General features: G+C 38.3%; 1 protein-coding gene across 5 annotated transcripts in view; it reads left to right on the forward strand.

Moving 5' to 3' along the window:
- RAPGEF4 (Rap guanine nucleotide exchange factor 4) overlaps positions 1 to 15,499 on the forward strand; it is a 158,957-nt gene that overhangs the window by 83,945 nt on the left and 59,513 nt on the right. For 4 of the 5 annotated variants that reach the window (XR_002047306.3, XM_010406764.4, XM_010406767.4 and 1 more), the window contains 2 exons: positions 14,424 to 14,477; positions 14,772 to 14,878. Coding sequence is in view for 4 of the 5 variants with exons in the window: in XM_010406764.4 (XP_010405066.1) it covers positions 14,424 to 14,477; positions 14,772 to 14,878 (161 nt within the window). In the remaining variant the exon portion in view is untranslated. The remainder of the gene's footprint in view (positions 1 to 14,423; positions 14,478 to 14,771; positions 14,879 to 15,499) is intronic. The other variant, XM_019290537.3, reaches the window with a different exon arrangement.

Below are 15,499 nucleotides of genomic sequence, written 5' to 3' on the forward strand. Positions count from 1 at the left end.
AGCCCTTTCATGAATTTGGATGAAAAACATATGGTCTTTCTGTCTATTTGAGGAGTTTTCGTTGTGGTGGTTTGTGGTTCTAATGATAAATAGAGCTGTGTGTGACAACAGTGGGAGTGGTAAGAGATGGATGCAAGACTTCGTGGATGCATTACACTTTTTGTAAACAAATGCAGAATTTTGCAAGCTACAGGACCTGAGGGAATACTCTGTTTTAAATTTCATCCTTGTTTTCTAAGAGCAGTAACATCAGAGTACTAAATATATGTAGGTATATTTCAGTTTTAAAATATAAACAAGTTGCCACATTTATCTCTTGAAAGAAGGTGAATAATGGGAAAAATAGTGACTAGCGTCCAGTAACATAATGCAGTTGAGTTGTCAGCACCTAAAGAGGAAGCCTCCCTTTCCTGTCACAGCTGTAAAACATTGCAGGAGCAGCTACTGCCCTTGACTCAGGAACAGAACACTGAGCTTGGAAAAGTGTCTGCATTTGTATCCTGCTTTGAGAGCTGCAGTGACTTTCTGAGTCAGTGAAACTACCTGGAAGATTCAAGTCAGGGTAGTGTGGGTTTTATTATGAGGGAGGAGTGAAAAGATGAAAAATGAGTGGTATGGGAAGGAGAGAGACTTCCTCTGTTACCAGCAGAATAATCCATATACTCAAGTCAATGCTAGAGCTGATCTATATGAGTTTTTAGTTTCATGACTTTTACATATGAATATTAATATATATGATCTCCACTTCTCTAAATGAAGAGTCCCCTTAAACTGTTATCATTGTTATTTTGATGCTCTCCACTTCTGTTGCCCTTTAATTTTTATTCTTATTTTTATTCAGACTTTATTCCAATTTGTGTGCATTCTAAAGCCTTGCAATTCTTGTTTGTTTTAAGTGCTGTGATGCAAAGTAGGGATGGAGTCCTCTGCTACAAAGAGCTTTCAGTCAGAGAAAAAATAGAGTGACTGTCAGACAGAAAGATGCTGGTTTACTTAGAACATCATAAGGCATGAGATTCATGGTTGTTTGTGTGTTTTTAATGAGATTTCTTACAGGAGCTTATTGTGATCAGTCCTTGGTGTGATAATCCTAAGAGACACTGAAAGTGGAATGACAAGTTCAGAAATCAATAGAAAAGTGCAAAACCAAGTGATATATATTTCTTTGTTAAAATTGTAATTTGGAGGGGATCTAACTCACACTGCTGACCTCTTTAAGTGTAGCAGTGTAATCGAGTACTAACCCATCTGACCAACCTGACAAAAGGGCTGTGGAGGTGCTTGGGGTAGCACAGGGAAGGCAATTTGGGTAAAGAGACATTTTGCCTTTCAGACTCCTGTTGTCTAGCTGCATGAGTGTTGCTGTTGTAGTTTACATAAATAACCTAAAGAATGGAAAAAACCTTCAGAAATTCCTAGAAAATACTAAAATTTGTAAAGTACTCAGTATTGTGAATTAGGTGTGGGAGCATCTTTCCACAGGAGCATCACTCTCAGTTCCACTTTTCTGAGGACACAGCCTACTACCTTCTCTGCCAGTGCTGGCAAGGGCAGTCTGATAATATATATTGTGGAATCATATTTGATGACTTTTGCTTCTTGACTGTGTTTTCTGTGAGATTCTGTCCCAACCCCTAAAAAACATGCACATATGCTCCATTTATCTCTTTCAGTTGAAAGGCAGAAAGAGTGGGTAATTATACTGAGAAAAAAGATAGTCCCTTTCAAGGTTCATGTCTTCAGACAAGTCAAGCGTATACAAGTAACACATTTGGCACTTATATTTGAAACAGCAAAAGGAATTTTTTTGAATCTTGTAATTATTTTCTCAAGTTTGGCAGAAAAATTAGATCAGGGATCTTAAAATCAGATTCTTTCTAGTCACTCATATAATCTCTCACAGAGCATTTTGACTGCCTGTCCTGCCATGCATGCTGGAAATTGGTATTCCACAAAGTCAGTTATAGTTCTGAGTTGGTAAGAAGTAATCAGTGTGTCTGATCTGATCATTTAGCAGCATCTTTTCTTGCTTGTGTATGGATGACAAAAATTTGAGAGGTTAATAAATAGTGGGAAAAAGCTGTCCAGTGATTTTGTTCTTTTTCTTGTGTTAGCTAGTCAAGAGCAGAAGCCTGTTGTGCTGGCTGCACACAAATAGCACCACAAGCATCCAGTTTGTGGGGCTCATTGAGAGCCATTCAGAGTCAGAATTGCAGAGGCAAAAATGTCAGCTCTTTACAGCAGAGCTGAAAATGTATTTAGGACTGTTAGCACCCATGATGGTTAAGGAGAAAGTGCTGTTGAGGTTTATGATTTATGACTTTCATTATTTATTCTTTTTGTGAATTTCCTTCTGAAAGAAGGCTTGGCACAAGACTGTGAACATGTTTGATCTTTGTGTGCTTTATCATCAGTGGTGCAGCTGTCTTAAAGATAGCAGTTAGTGAGGAAATACAGATGCACGTAGCTGAGTTGAATAGTAGAGAAATTAAAAGAATACATAATTTAGGCTCCAAAAAAAAATTTTTAAAACCTCAACTTATTTCCAGTACAGGTTACTACACTGCTTTTAATTAGGATTACTCAGACACACTTGTTTTCATCTTAGGAAATGAAATTACATATAAACAATTTATATAATAACCTTGAGCTTGATGGAGAAAAAGCCAGTAGCTTACCAGGAGAATTATGATTATGTCTTTGTAAACCTCCAGTACTGCTTGGTCCATCCTCACTCTTTTTAGTAGCTGACCAAATTTATGAATCCGAGGAGCCTAAAGAAACACCTTCTCTTCTCTCATGCCATTCTTTTCTTGTAGCCTTTTGCAGAATGGCTCAGGTGGTTACTTTCCTCCCCAGCATATTTTCTGGCCCAGCCCACCTTGGAGCCTCCTGAGCAGTGACACCAGAAGCAGAGGTAGGAGAGAGTGGCTGTGCAATAGGAAGATGGTGGGAGCATTAGCTCCCAGAGCAAAGCACATTTGGGCCCAGGAAGAACCATGGCACTGTTTTAACACAAGTTCGCAGGAAATACTTTATGTACTTTGAGTATTTCCAGGCAGACTGGTTTGGATTGCGGTAAGTAAATTTCTCTGGAACAGCATTTTCACACTTTGATTTGCTTAACGTGGTGCAACAGTCGTTATCCTTTACACTAAGAGCCAGTAAAGAGTCAGTTAAGCCAAATAAGATTTTGAGATTATGTTTAAAAAGGGGGTGAGTGGTTGACAGTTGTCAGGGACAGAATTTCAGCTGGACAAAACAATACTTCTAGCAATAATGCGAAAATCAATACTAACATTAAAGAAAAATGGGAAAAACGGGATAAATTACAAAATACAATAGGTGCTCTTCCATTTCACAAGGACGGGGCTGGTTCTGTGATACCCCTAAAAGCCAGACATCACAGAATTTACACAGCTTGGGCTACATACTGAGAGAGGTAAAAAGAGGTCATCTCTTTCAGAAACATACTATGGTGAATTGGGTTGTAAAGAAATGTGGTTAGCTAGGGAAAATGTCAGGTGGAATAATTTTGTCTCTCCATACCCGTCTTGGGTTAATTATTGCAGTCTTTTGTGTGTATTTGTGGAGCCAATTTTTTTCTCAAGTTGCAATAAAGATTCATTTAAAAACAGAAGCATCTCAGAGTATGTTTAGAAGTGTCTGTCCCTTGCTAGTTAATCAGGGAGGATGAGCTAAATTCAAAACAATAAGAAAAAATGTGAACAGGTCAGGTTTAAATAGTAGCAAGTTAGGCAGCAGCAAGCTCTGTAGAAAGTAAGAAGGAGAGACGAAGCAAATTCGCAAATATGAAATATTTACTATTTTCCAATTAAAATCGGATTTTGTTGTAATTGACAGGAATTAAAAGTATTACTCTTTCTCTGTTTAATTGGAGAATATCTACTGTTCTCACAGATGCACATTAACTCAATGTTTGTGTTCTATTTACTGATTATTCCCAATGCATTATGGATTTAATGTGAAAAACAGCATATCAATCTGTCTTGTTCAGATCAATAATTTGATTCCAAATGCCTTTGTATGTTTTTAATCAATACAATTACTGACGCTGTATCTAAAGAATACTGAATGCCCTGATGAACTAATACAGCAGTTAAGGTTTAATTTTGTGCTAGTTAAATGTGTAAGACCACAATTGGATATTACTATAAAAGAAAAAGAAAAGCCTTTATCCTACACAGCCTCAGAAACTTGGATGACATAGGATAGGTAGCATGGTTCAGCACATCAGCACCCTCCACTTTGACAAGCTTTTTGTAGACATCAAGAGAAATAGAAGTTTTAAGGAAGATAAGAAGGTTGTTTTGTGGATATTTGTCAAGAGCAGAATGCATGTCTTTTCCACTGACACACAAATATGTAAATTAAACAAGTGCTTGAGGGTTTTTTTATGTTTGTGACAGGAGACTTAAAACCATTGAAGTAGAGAAGTACTTGGCTGAAAGAAAATATTTGTGCTTTTTTGTAAAATGTGTTCTGATCTAGCCATCACTTTGGGATTTCTTTCCTCTGTTTATTTTCATATACTACGGAAACAACCATTTACCTTTTTAAGAAATATATTCCATATAGAAGGAAAACATCAATATAGATCATTAAAAATCTCCTGAGAAATAGCATACCAGGAAGTGTTGAACTGGATATTGTTAGATTATTCCTTCTCAGCTTCATTTTTAGTAAAAATTGATTTCTGAAAGGATGACAGGAAGAAGAAAGAGGAGTAAATAGGGAAGCTGGACTCTAAGGCCCATGTGCTGCACTCCTTCAATGTTTCTTCATTTCATGTGCTTTCACACAATGCATTGCCCTGAACTTGGAGGATAAGAAACATGAAATCACCAGAAGAAGCATAAAATGGGTATAAATTAACTTCTCTTGCCCACTTGCTAAAGGCCTAACCTTGTTGCTGACCTCCCCAGGGAATTCAGGAGGTAACCTTCAATGCCCTCTAGCCCTGTCTCACTTAGATGAATTTCCCTTTCTGTGTTAAAAAGCATTGTAAAGTTCCCAGCATGAATTTGTAGACACTAGACTTCCAGGATTCCAGTTACAGCATTCAGCAGTGTTTTCAGTTGCTTATTCTCATCACTTGTTGCAGTTGTGAGTAGACACTGTGTCCCCATTTTACCATGGAGAGGTTGAAACACTCAGAGGTGAAATGACTAGTGGGCATCACACAATACATGAACTGCTGTCACCCAGGAGGCAGTGGTCCTCTTGCCTCACGTGGGTAGTGTGATGACTACACTCAAGTCAAGAATTTTACCACTAATTTTAATAGGTTCACAATTTCACACATAATTCACGCTCCATCCAGGTTTTGGCGCCCTTATGTTTGACATGAAATCACTTAATCTAAAATTTCACTGCCTCGTCCTCAGAAGGCAGTTCTGGCATCTGGATGTAACTGAAACCTAGGAGAGCCCATCCTATCCTGTTTTCTAGACTGAGTACCTTCTGTGAGGCTTGGAGGTAGGAGGTGCTTACCAAAGTTAAAAAGGTATCTAGAAATAAGTGAATTAATTAAGTGAAGCTTATTAATCTTTAACATCCCTTCAGTTTGTCTTTTGATTAGGTGCTGTGTACCTAGAGTGTGAGAGATGGGCCTTAAGAACTTGTAACCTTGCTGCCTAACTTTTAAAGTCTTTGCCATTATAGCTTGTTTCTAAAGAAGTAAGTAATTTCAGGTAAACATACTTTTAAAGCTGTGAATACTAAGAAACCAGTAGTTTGCATGAGAGACAAAAAAAAAAGTTTTGTTCTTTCGTAGGTTAAAGAAATGCAGGAGCAGAGAAACCCAGACAACACTGGCTTGAGATTCATTATGATAACTGTAGTCACACCTCTACCAGAATATTGGGAATGCTCGCAGCAGAGTTAGCATTTTCTGACATTTTATTCAATGCAGGCAGTGTAGTTATAGCAGCTGTTTCATTGTAGTGGGGAAGTAGAAAAATGACAGGAAAATAAGACATCATTAGCCGTGTTCTGGGGGGTTTTGTGCACTGGTCATAGTCTGTTTCAATATTCTTTTTCCCTTTGACATTCACAGTGAAGTGTCATTTTTGGTAATGGCTGAATCATTTTGTGTTAAAAGGATGGACGTTTATAGTTTGTCAAGGAAACATTGTTGAAGTGTTAATAATGTATTTCAATTTAACTTTCTAAAATAAATTTGCTACACTGAATATTTGAGAATTTAAAGGAACATATTTTCCTGTTTATGCTATTAAAAAATGTAGATTACTAAAGAAAAGCAATTTTAGAATGTATTTTAAAATACAGCATAGTCTTCACATTGTATTACATTTAAAGAATATAGATTTTAAACCAGTCATCATTACTCTGAATATTTTGATAGTAGCCCATTTGCTGACAGTATTCAAAGCATTTTACAAAAGTGGAAATTATTAGTATTCCTCTCTCCTAAAAGGGGAAAATGAAACACACAGTGATTAGGTGATTTGTGTAAGGTCATGCAGTCAGAAAAACAGAATAAAACTGAGCTGTCTTTAACCACTGGCCCTGACAATTTCTACTAGACTATTTTGGTTTGTTTAGATAGTTTGTAGTTAGATTATGGGTTTTTAGATTACAGGTGCTATACCTCTATGAAACTCAGAAGATTTTTAAAATTTGATTATTTTCTTCCCTAATTTTGCAAACATGCTGTGACTGTGTGTTCATCTGTTCATACCTTGCCGTTCTCCCCATTTTGCTGTTTGCAGATATTTGTTAAGAGACTAGAATGGTTGTCTTATGTGAGCATGGGTGGCTTGAACATCCTTTGGTTGTACAATTTGAAAATGTCTAGACTGGTCCTTTTAAAACACAAGTGATCTTGGGTAATTTGTCCTTTGTTAGTTGCCAAGTATTTGTTAATTGCTAAGTCCCCTACAGACATGGTATGAGGTCAATCATTGTCGGTTTTGGACTTTTCCAGTTAGGAGATGTGAGCAGGTACTTTGCTTTTTGGCTGCCAGTGCTCTCTTGTGGAGCACAGGCTGGTTCTCCCAGCTGCTGCATATGTTTGTGGAGAGAGTGAAGAGGAGAATGAATTGTTTACAGCATGATCGGAGTGATGATTGCATTTCTATTTCCATTTTTTTTGTCTTCTGAAGGGGTGTGGTAAATCTCCCTGTATGGGCCAGTCGTCTAAGAGTTGGACTTGATGATCCTCGTAGGTCGCTTCCAACTCAGAATATTCTGTGATCAGCTCTGTGATTAAATATGATTTTCTGCGTTGGACCCAGAGCTCAGTCCTGGTATCACACCCCAAATTCTAATCTAATCTAATCAGACGTCCCTGTGGCAGGAAGTGTGTGCCAAGGTTTCTTATGAACTATGCACCCTTTGGGGTTAGAGGTCATCATGTAGACTGTTCTGTGGTGACAAGCATTGGTTAGTATATCAGTATGTTCTACATAGGGCTACTCCAGAGATCCAGTACAGATTAATATCATCACAGATCACAGAATATTCTGTGTTTGAAGAGACCTACAAGGATAATCAAGTCCAACTCCTAAATGAATGGCCCATACGGGGATTGGACCTGCAGTGTTGATGTTATTAGCACCATAATCTGACCAACTGAGCTAATCTCAGGAAAATTCCTATAACATTGACTACATTTTCCTTCAAATTTTGACAAAGATGTGTTCCAAAGGACTTTTTTATGACAAAATCTTTGTTTCTCTCATGTTCAGCAATCTGCATTAAATAAGTGTATTGTTTTCCCTGTAGTATCCTAGCAGAGGTTGGTGCAGTCTGCATAACACTCTTTCACTGCAGCTGCAAATAGGACCAATGGAGTTAACTTCAAGATACTCTATCTAAGACTGCTTTCCAGCTGATAATGCCCTCCAAAAACTGTGATACTGTATGTTCAGCTTTATCCCTGTTACATAGTTATTCTGTAGTGCTGGAAATAATGGCTTGTTTTGGAAAGAGTCATCGCTACATCATCTTTGGAACTCTTATCTCTGCCTTTGGTCCAAAACAGCTCAAGTAGATGACATTACAAAAAAATTGAGAAAGAATGATAAGAGTAGAAGTGGGAGGTGTTGTGTGGGAGGGCTGTGGGGACTCCGACTAATTGTCAGCTGTATCCTACTGACTGGCTATGATTTTGCTGATATTGTGGGAATGGGTTTTTTTGTATATTTTATTTCCTCCCATGTAAACCAGATAGGGCATTAGAAGTCTTTTGGGAGATGTATACAAAGATATTCAAACATGTCAGTCAAAAATGGTAGTAATCAGAAGGCGTCAGGAGTCATTTGGAACTAGTAAGAGCTCTGCTCCCTGAAATACACTCAGGAGAAACAGATGCCATGAGCCTGACTCAAAACTCATTGAGTCAATTAGGCACTTCCCAGTGATTCCAGTGGGATTTGGATTAGACTATAAATCCCCAATAGTGGTAAATACTGAGGATGTAAAACAAACAGACCTCTTGTGATGTGGCTGTTGCTGCTGACACCTTTCAACTTGTGTGGCTTTTGTCCTTTGTTTCTTCTGGATCCCCCGGCCAGCCAGCAGGAAAACAGATGTCACTTGCAATTCTTTTCTGTTCCCCAGCTGAAAATAAAGGGATCAACAGTAGTGCACAATTTTATCTGATCACCCTGGTAACATGCTGTGGTTAACTCCAATCAATACCGAAACTTGTTCTCTGTTCAGAGATGAGCTACACTGAGGTCATGTGAAAAAAGTGATTCATTGGCTTTTATTTTATTTCATCTTAGTTCTTTACAATACACATATCCTGCGTTTGCATTTGAGAGTAATAAATTAAGTCCCCTTCATCATTTGATTTTATAGATCCAAATCGCTGCAGATCTAAAGCATTCATTCATATGTAAAGGCTCAGAAACATCCCTTTACAGCTATTTAACAAGGGGAATAGAAAAATCTATTTTTATAAGAGATGTTCTTGGATTTTATTTAGCAGATTCAAATAAGTTGACAGATACAGATCTCATGGCAACTATTATTGTTGTTCATTTTATTATTTATTTGTTTGCATATGGCTTGCTCAGGGATTTAAGAAACACCAAAATAAAGACAGGCCTTGCCCTGTGGTTTGAAATCTAAGGCCTATTTCTCCACAGATTAAATGTGTGCATAAAATTATACACATGAATAATCCTATTTAAATCTGTGGTAATGCTCTCATGCATAAATATTTGAATCTTGAAAGGAATAGAGGCTAAAATTATTACTTTCTCTGCTTCACCCCAATTTAAATATGGTGTTTGTGATTGGCTTTGTGAAGGGTTTGTTTGAATGGCTCAAATGTGAATCCATAAATGTACAGATAGGGAGTTTGTCAATGTTAATGCTAAAAACCTTTTTACCACAGTTTCTCATAATAATTTTCTGCTTTCCCCTACCAACGCCAGCAGCTTTCCCTTCTCTACCCTGCAGACCCCTATGACCTCCTCCCCTACAGGGAAGATCAGCAGGTCATAACAAACTGTTTGAGTGTGCACTAGTTGGAAAAGGGAATAGAGTAGCTGAAGTTCAAGATGGTATTGCTGTGTTGCTTTATCTCACACTGAAGGAAAGCCAAGAGCAGGTACACCGGTCACTCCTGTGGCCAGGAGATGAGTAATTATTTGTAAACTATTGTAATTGAGCTCTTTGCATGATAACTTTTCCCTTATTCAGAAGTATTGAGAAATGGGATCATCAAGGACCTCTGTGCCACATGTATGTACTTTAGTCTCATTAATTCTTCAAAGATACCAGGATGTGTTAAGAAGGCAATTAAACACTCTCCTCACTCTCTGCTGTTTTATAGGGAGAGCTACTTTATTTTTTTTAAGTACTTTCTAAGCAACCCTTAATGGAAGGTCGAAGATTATAAAGAATAACAAAACAATTCTTGTTCTTCAGCCAAGCTGTGACTATCCCTTACAGAATACATTTTTTTTTCTGATGAGAAGTTGTTGCTGGAGCCCTTTATCTCCTATTAACTAACTGATGTTACATTTCTCTGCCTTTGAAATATGTCTTGCCTTTCTATAACAAAGTCCAAGCCCTGTGTTTCCATTTATTGCATTTCAGCTAATCACTAGTGCAGCCAGAGCTCACTGCAGCAGCTATGAAAGGCTGTAACTTTGGGGACTCTTTGCTGGGCATGTCTTTTGGATGATGATGGCATTGTCCCTCAGTAGGAATGAGTGTCTCGGGCTCGCTGCCCCAGGGGCTCTGTTACTGATTGCCTCTTCCAGCACCACCCTGTGTTTGAACTCTTTTTAGACTTGTAAAGCTGTCCTCGAAAATTGCACAGTACCATGTAGTGAGGCTAAAAGTTACTTCAGGAAAGCATTGAGTCCATCCCTGAGCCACATGCTCACTGTAGCACTGTCGCTCTTGACAGATTCCTTATGTATCCTCCCAAAGATGGAGGAACCAGACCTCTCTGGCAATCTGCCAGTATTCACTGTCCGCTCTGTGAGAAAAGCTTCAGCAATGCCTAGACTGAATCTCTCTTACGGCAATTTAAATTATTTCCTGATCTCTGCACGATGGACTAGGTCACTTCTTTCTTCTTTTCAAAGGCCTTTTAAATCTGAAGAGTTTTTTATCACACCTCTGCTAAGATTTGCCTTTTCCTTAGCTGAACAACTTTGATTATTTATGTTGTGCTTTCTGATTATTCTTGTTGCTTTCTTCTAAAATTCTGTCCAGCTGGTTTCGATGCGTTTGGAGTAAAGTGGGCAAATGAGACACAGTGCTTTATATTAGGTCTTATCTAGGCTGATTAAAGCAGAACACTGTTGTGTGTCTTATATATTACTACATTCCAGCACAGTATTGCTGCTTTCACACAAGTATGGCATTGGTTATTCAGTTGTGTTTAATATTTAAATATTTTAAACATTATAAACCTTATTTCCTTTTCTGTAGTACTGCACTAAGACACTTGTTCCCTACCCTGTCTTTATTTAGCTGATTCTACCTGCTTCAGAAATGTAGTCATCACTGTGTGTGTTGCATAAAAGCATCATTTTTTAGACCAATGTTACAGCTGTTTCATATTGTAAAATTGTTCTGCAATGTATGTGCAGTGCCTTCCATCCTGAAGTCTTCTGCAGAATCAATAAAGGTATATTCTGCTTCATCCCATGTTAATATTTAATATTAACAGATGTGATATATTCTTGAACACTGCTTAGAACAGACCTCTGGTATGACTGCCAGTTTGACTTTGCTTCACTGGTAATTGCTTTTCAAAATGCGCTTTTCCAACTGACTTTGCACCTATTTTGTAGGAATTTAATCTGCCTGTTGCAGAAGAGAATATCTGATGAGAAAGTGCTAAAGCCTTACTAAAAGGCTGAAAATATACTGTTTCTTTTCTAATCTACCAGTGTTGCTACTTGATCATGAAAAGAAATTAGATCAGTGTGGCATGACTTGTTCTTGGTTAATATACGTCACATGTGACTCATGTCCCTGTTCTTTTCCAGGTGCTTACAAATGGACTTTTTCTAGGAAGACACATTAAGCTGACATCTGTATTTTTTCAGCTTCTCCTTTTCCCATATTTCTGTCTTCAGCTGCCTCCATAGACCCCAAGAGTGGCTGCTGATGGTTCCAAGATGGATGCAGCCCTCTTTCAGTTTCTTCAAGCTCTTCAAGTTTCCTGCATGAAATTCTACAAACCCAGCCAATCTGAAAATAGCTAATTTATGTTTTGGGGTTTTTTTCAAGGTTGAGATTTTACTCCTGTCACTCTACTGCTTAGAATATTAACCATCTCTCTGCCACTGATCTTTATAATGAACACAGATAAGAAATAAATCAAAAGTTTCTGGCTTTCTTGAACTGTCTGTAAATAGATTTCCCTCTATTAAACAGTATCTCAACACTGTTTTCTTTGTTTTACTACTAATACAGTTGTGGAATATTTTCTTACCCCTTGACATTTCTTGGCAGGTCTGTCTCATCTTGTACCTTTGCTTTTCAAATTCTGTCGTTTGTTATTCAGTGTATGTTCTACACTTGCCTTCTCTAGACCCCCTCCTTTCTCCTTTCTGTGTATTTTCTTGTGTGTCAGTGAAGAGCTCTTTCTTTAGCTGAGTCTTTACTTCACCTTCTAGTTAAGTTCTGTGCTAGTATGTATTGTATGTATGGTTAATACTGTTTCTTTAAGTAACTGCCGGCTCCCATTAACTCCTTTTACCTTACACTTGTTCCCCCATGACCCACTCCAGGAATATAGCTATCAATATCCTGTTTTTGTGGAAACTTTTCTTCCTAGTCCATTGTGTCTGCTTTGATGATCTTTCTTCCTTCTGTAAAGTTCTGACATTGGGTCATTTCATGATCACCTTCACCCAACTTATGTTCTGTCTGTGCAGTTGATCCTTCTGTATTGGTCAGGATGTAGGTGAACAAGCCTTCCTGCTGCTTTCTGCAGATTCTTGTGCTGTGTCTTAGCTTTCCCCTTGGTTTTTTTCTGTACTTTTGGGTTGAATCAGATTTCTTCCAAATGCTGTCTTATATTCTGCTTTGATTAGGTTGGGAGATTTATTGAAAAATCTTCATCCATGTTCAATTTTTCACCTGTTAGTTTATGCATTTTTGTTAAAACTTAATTGAAATGCTGAAAAACAAAAAAGTGCATTTGTTTTTGCTAGTCCAGTGCTCTAAAAATCTATGTTTTTTGTCTTACACATTTTAGCTCTCCTTTAAGTATATTCCTAACTAGAATTAAAATCTGGAAGCTAGATTGAGTATATTGTACCTGTTTGAGATTGTTATTCAGTGGTTTTGTTTTCATTAGAGGCATCTTTCAAAAGATTTTCGCTATTCTTTACATATGTTAACTGCAAATATAGACTATATAGAGCAGGCTCCACACAGTTCCAGAAACCAAGAAATATTGAGGGATGTGCTACTGCTCTTCTGGCTGGACAGAAATGTTTGTAACTTAAATGAATTTGTGAAAAAATATTGACTTGTTAAATGAGAAAAATCAGGAATCCCATTTTAATTGTATTGATTTGCCTTTTCAGAGACTTTTTGTAAGGTAGAAACAAAAAACTTTGTATTGGTTTCCATATATACAGGCCTCTATGTTAAGATTATTGATTTCTGTCATATGCTTCCCTCATTTTCCCCTTCCCAGCTGACCCATAGTTTCCTGGTGCATTCTTAGCTCTTAGCACTAGTTGATAACTACAAGGACTTTGTCATGTCATTAAAATCCCGTGGGAGCTAATGGACAGATGCCCAGTTCAGGGAAACCAATACCTGGCAACCCAGAAGTACCTGGCTCATGTTTTACCATACTTCTGCTCTGGCTGTCTTGGCTATCTTGGTTTTGCCATGGGGGCGTGAGGGAACTGTGGCTGCCGTGGGCCAAGGTGCAGAGTGTTGCCGTTGTGGGAGACCTCTGTGCTCAGCCTGATCTGCTGTCGGCAAGGCCAGAGTGCTGTCCAAAGTCAGCCCTTGTGTCGTGTCTCCTGACATTGCACTCTTGACGTGAGTTTGGTCCATGCTGTTCACTACCAGGCTCAACAAAGCCAAATGTCTTCCCATCGGTCTGAGGTGGCTGCTGAAGTTTGGTTTTGTTCTCCTTTGTCTCCATTTCTACTGTCCTTTAACCTTCCACTTTCCTTTTTCCTCTGTGTTGTGCCGTGTGCTCCCTCTTTCTCCTGTTTGTTATGTGCCTGTTTCCCCATTTCTCTCATCCCGATCTCTCCTTCTCCCCTGTAGAGCCTGATAGTCTTCCCTTTCACTCTTCCCTTTGCAGAACCAAGCCACTTGCTTTGTTCTTTCCTTTTTCCTTCACCAGCCCCTTTGTGAAGGTCCTTACCTGGGTCCCTGCGAGTGGCCTGCGTGCCTCTGCATTTCAGAGAGTGGCTATAAAAGGGTTGCCAGCTCAGCCTGGTGTTAATTTAGAAAACACAGATAGTGAAAGAAGATCTCTGTCTCCATTCCTGTTTCTTGTGCTATGCTGTAAGGGAGAAAAGACCTGAATAGAAAAAGGTGCTGAAGGAGGAGAGAATTTCCATGGTGGTGGGCTGAATGGCAAAGCAGACACGTGTGGGGGAATGCTGCTGTGCAGGAGGAAGAGCTAACTATGCCTGTGTAGGCTCAGATCTGGTGTGATGTTTGGCCATTGCACATGTCATTAGTACTTTACAAAGTTTAGCACAGATTTGTTATTCATCTTCACCTGTCATGTCACTGTTTAATTTGCTGATCCTCAATAAGCAAGTTTGTCTTTAGGATATCTTCAGAGGCTTTTTCTATTCATATCTCCTGGCCAGATTATTCTTTGTTATTACACCAGTTTTGTTAATTTTTTTTACTTTAGCCTTTATTTTATTTTTTTCTGGTCGATCTTTAAAAAATTATTTCATTTTATTTTTCAGACACCTCTTATTGATCCTCACATCCCACATCATCCTACTAAAACCATTACACAGGTAATAGAACATAGATGTGCTGTAGAGCCAGGCTATTAGACAAATGGAAATAACTATTTCCAACAGTGATATGAATCAGCTGGAGTGATGCTTTTTGTTAGATGTGATAAGTATGTGAAACTTAAAATCCCAAATATATACTACATTGCTCTGCAAAAGTAAGCCTCTGTGCAAGAGGATTTACAGTTCAGGGAAAAGAGCATTTGTGTTTTATTTTGCAGAAGGCAGTGCAGAGATTTCAGAAAGTTTCAAATCTGTGTGTCTTGGTCTTTTTCTTTCTCCATGATCACCAAGGTTCCTTCAGAAAAGATCCTCAGAGCTGGAAAGATTTTGCGGAATACAATTTTGTCCCGAGCTCCTCACATGATAAGAGACCGTAAATACCATCTGAAGACTTACAGGTGTGTGAGCTGATTGTATAGAGGCCTCTGAATTTTTATGCCTGCCGTTCTCTGATTCGTCATTTATGCCTCACCATACTTGCAGGTCTCAAAAGGTCTGAAATTATTCTGTGATGCTATTTGAGTTGGATGTTATGCAGTCTTTAATGGGCCTGGTAAATCCTTTCTGAAGTAATTTGACTGGAAATTGAGTCCGTGATTGTGAACAGAGCATTCACATACAAAAACTCATCCAAACTTAATAGCATAGTTAGCTGGAATATTCTGTGTAATATCAAGTTAAAATGTAGATTCTGTTCTCTTTGTATATGAGTAAGAGATAATAGAAAAGTTCATTAATATATTGTGTTCCTGTAGTGATTACTACAGCAGTCTTGCTCACTGTGGAGTTCTGAAAATTCACCTTGTGAGAAACATTCCTGATGCAGATTTGCTGCTCCATTTAATTTTTTTTTAGTGTATTGCCAGGCTCTCTTATCTTCCTGCTGGTGGCAGCACAGTCTTGCTGAAGTGGGATAACAATGGCACTTGTAGAATAGAAATCTGCCTGCAAGGTGTCAGGATCTATCTACTATTGGCTTAAGAAGCAATCAATTTGTTGTAATATCTAATGTTTAAATC

This window comes from Corvus cornix, chromosome 7 (genome assembly GCF_000738735.6).
Source record: "Corvus cornix cornix isolate S_Up_H32 chromosome 7, ASM73873v5, whole genome shotgun sequence".
Lineage (NCBI taxonomy): Eukaryota > Metazoa > Chordata > Aves > Passeriformes > Corvidae > Corvus > Corvus cornix.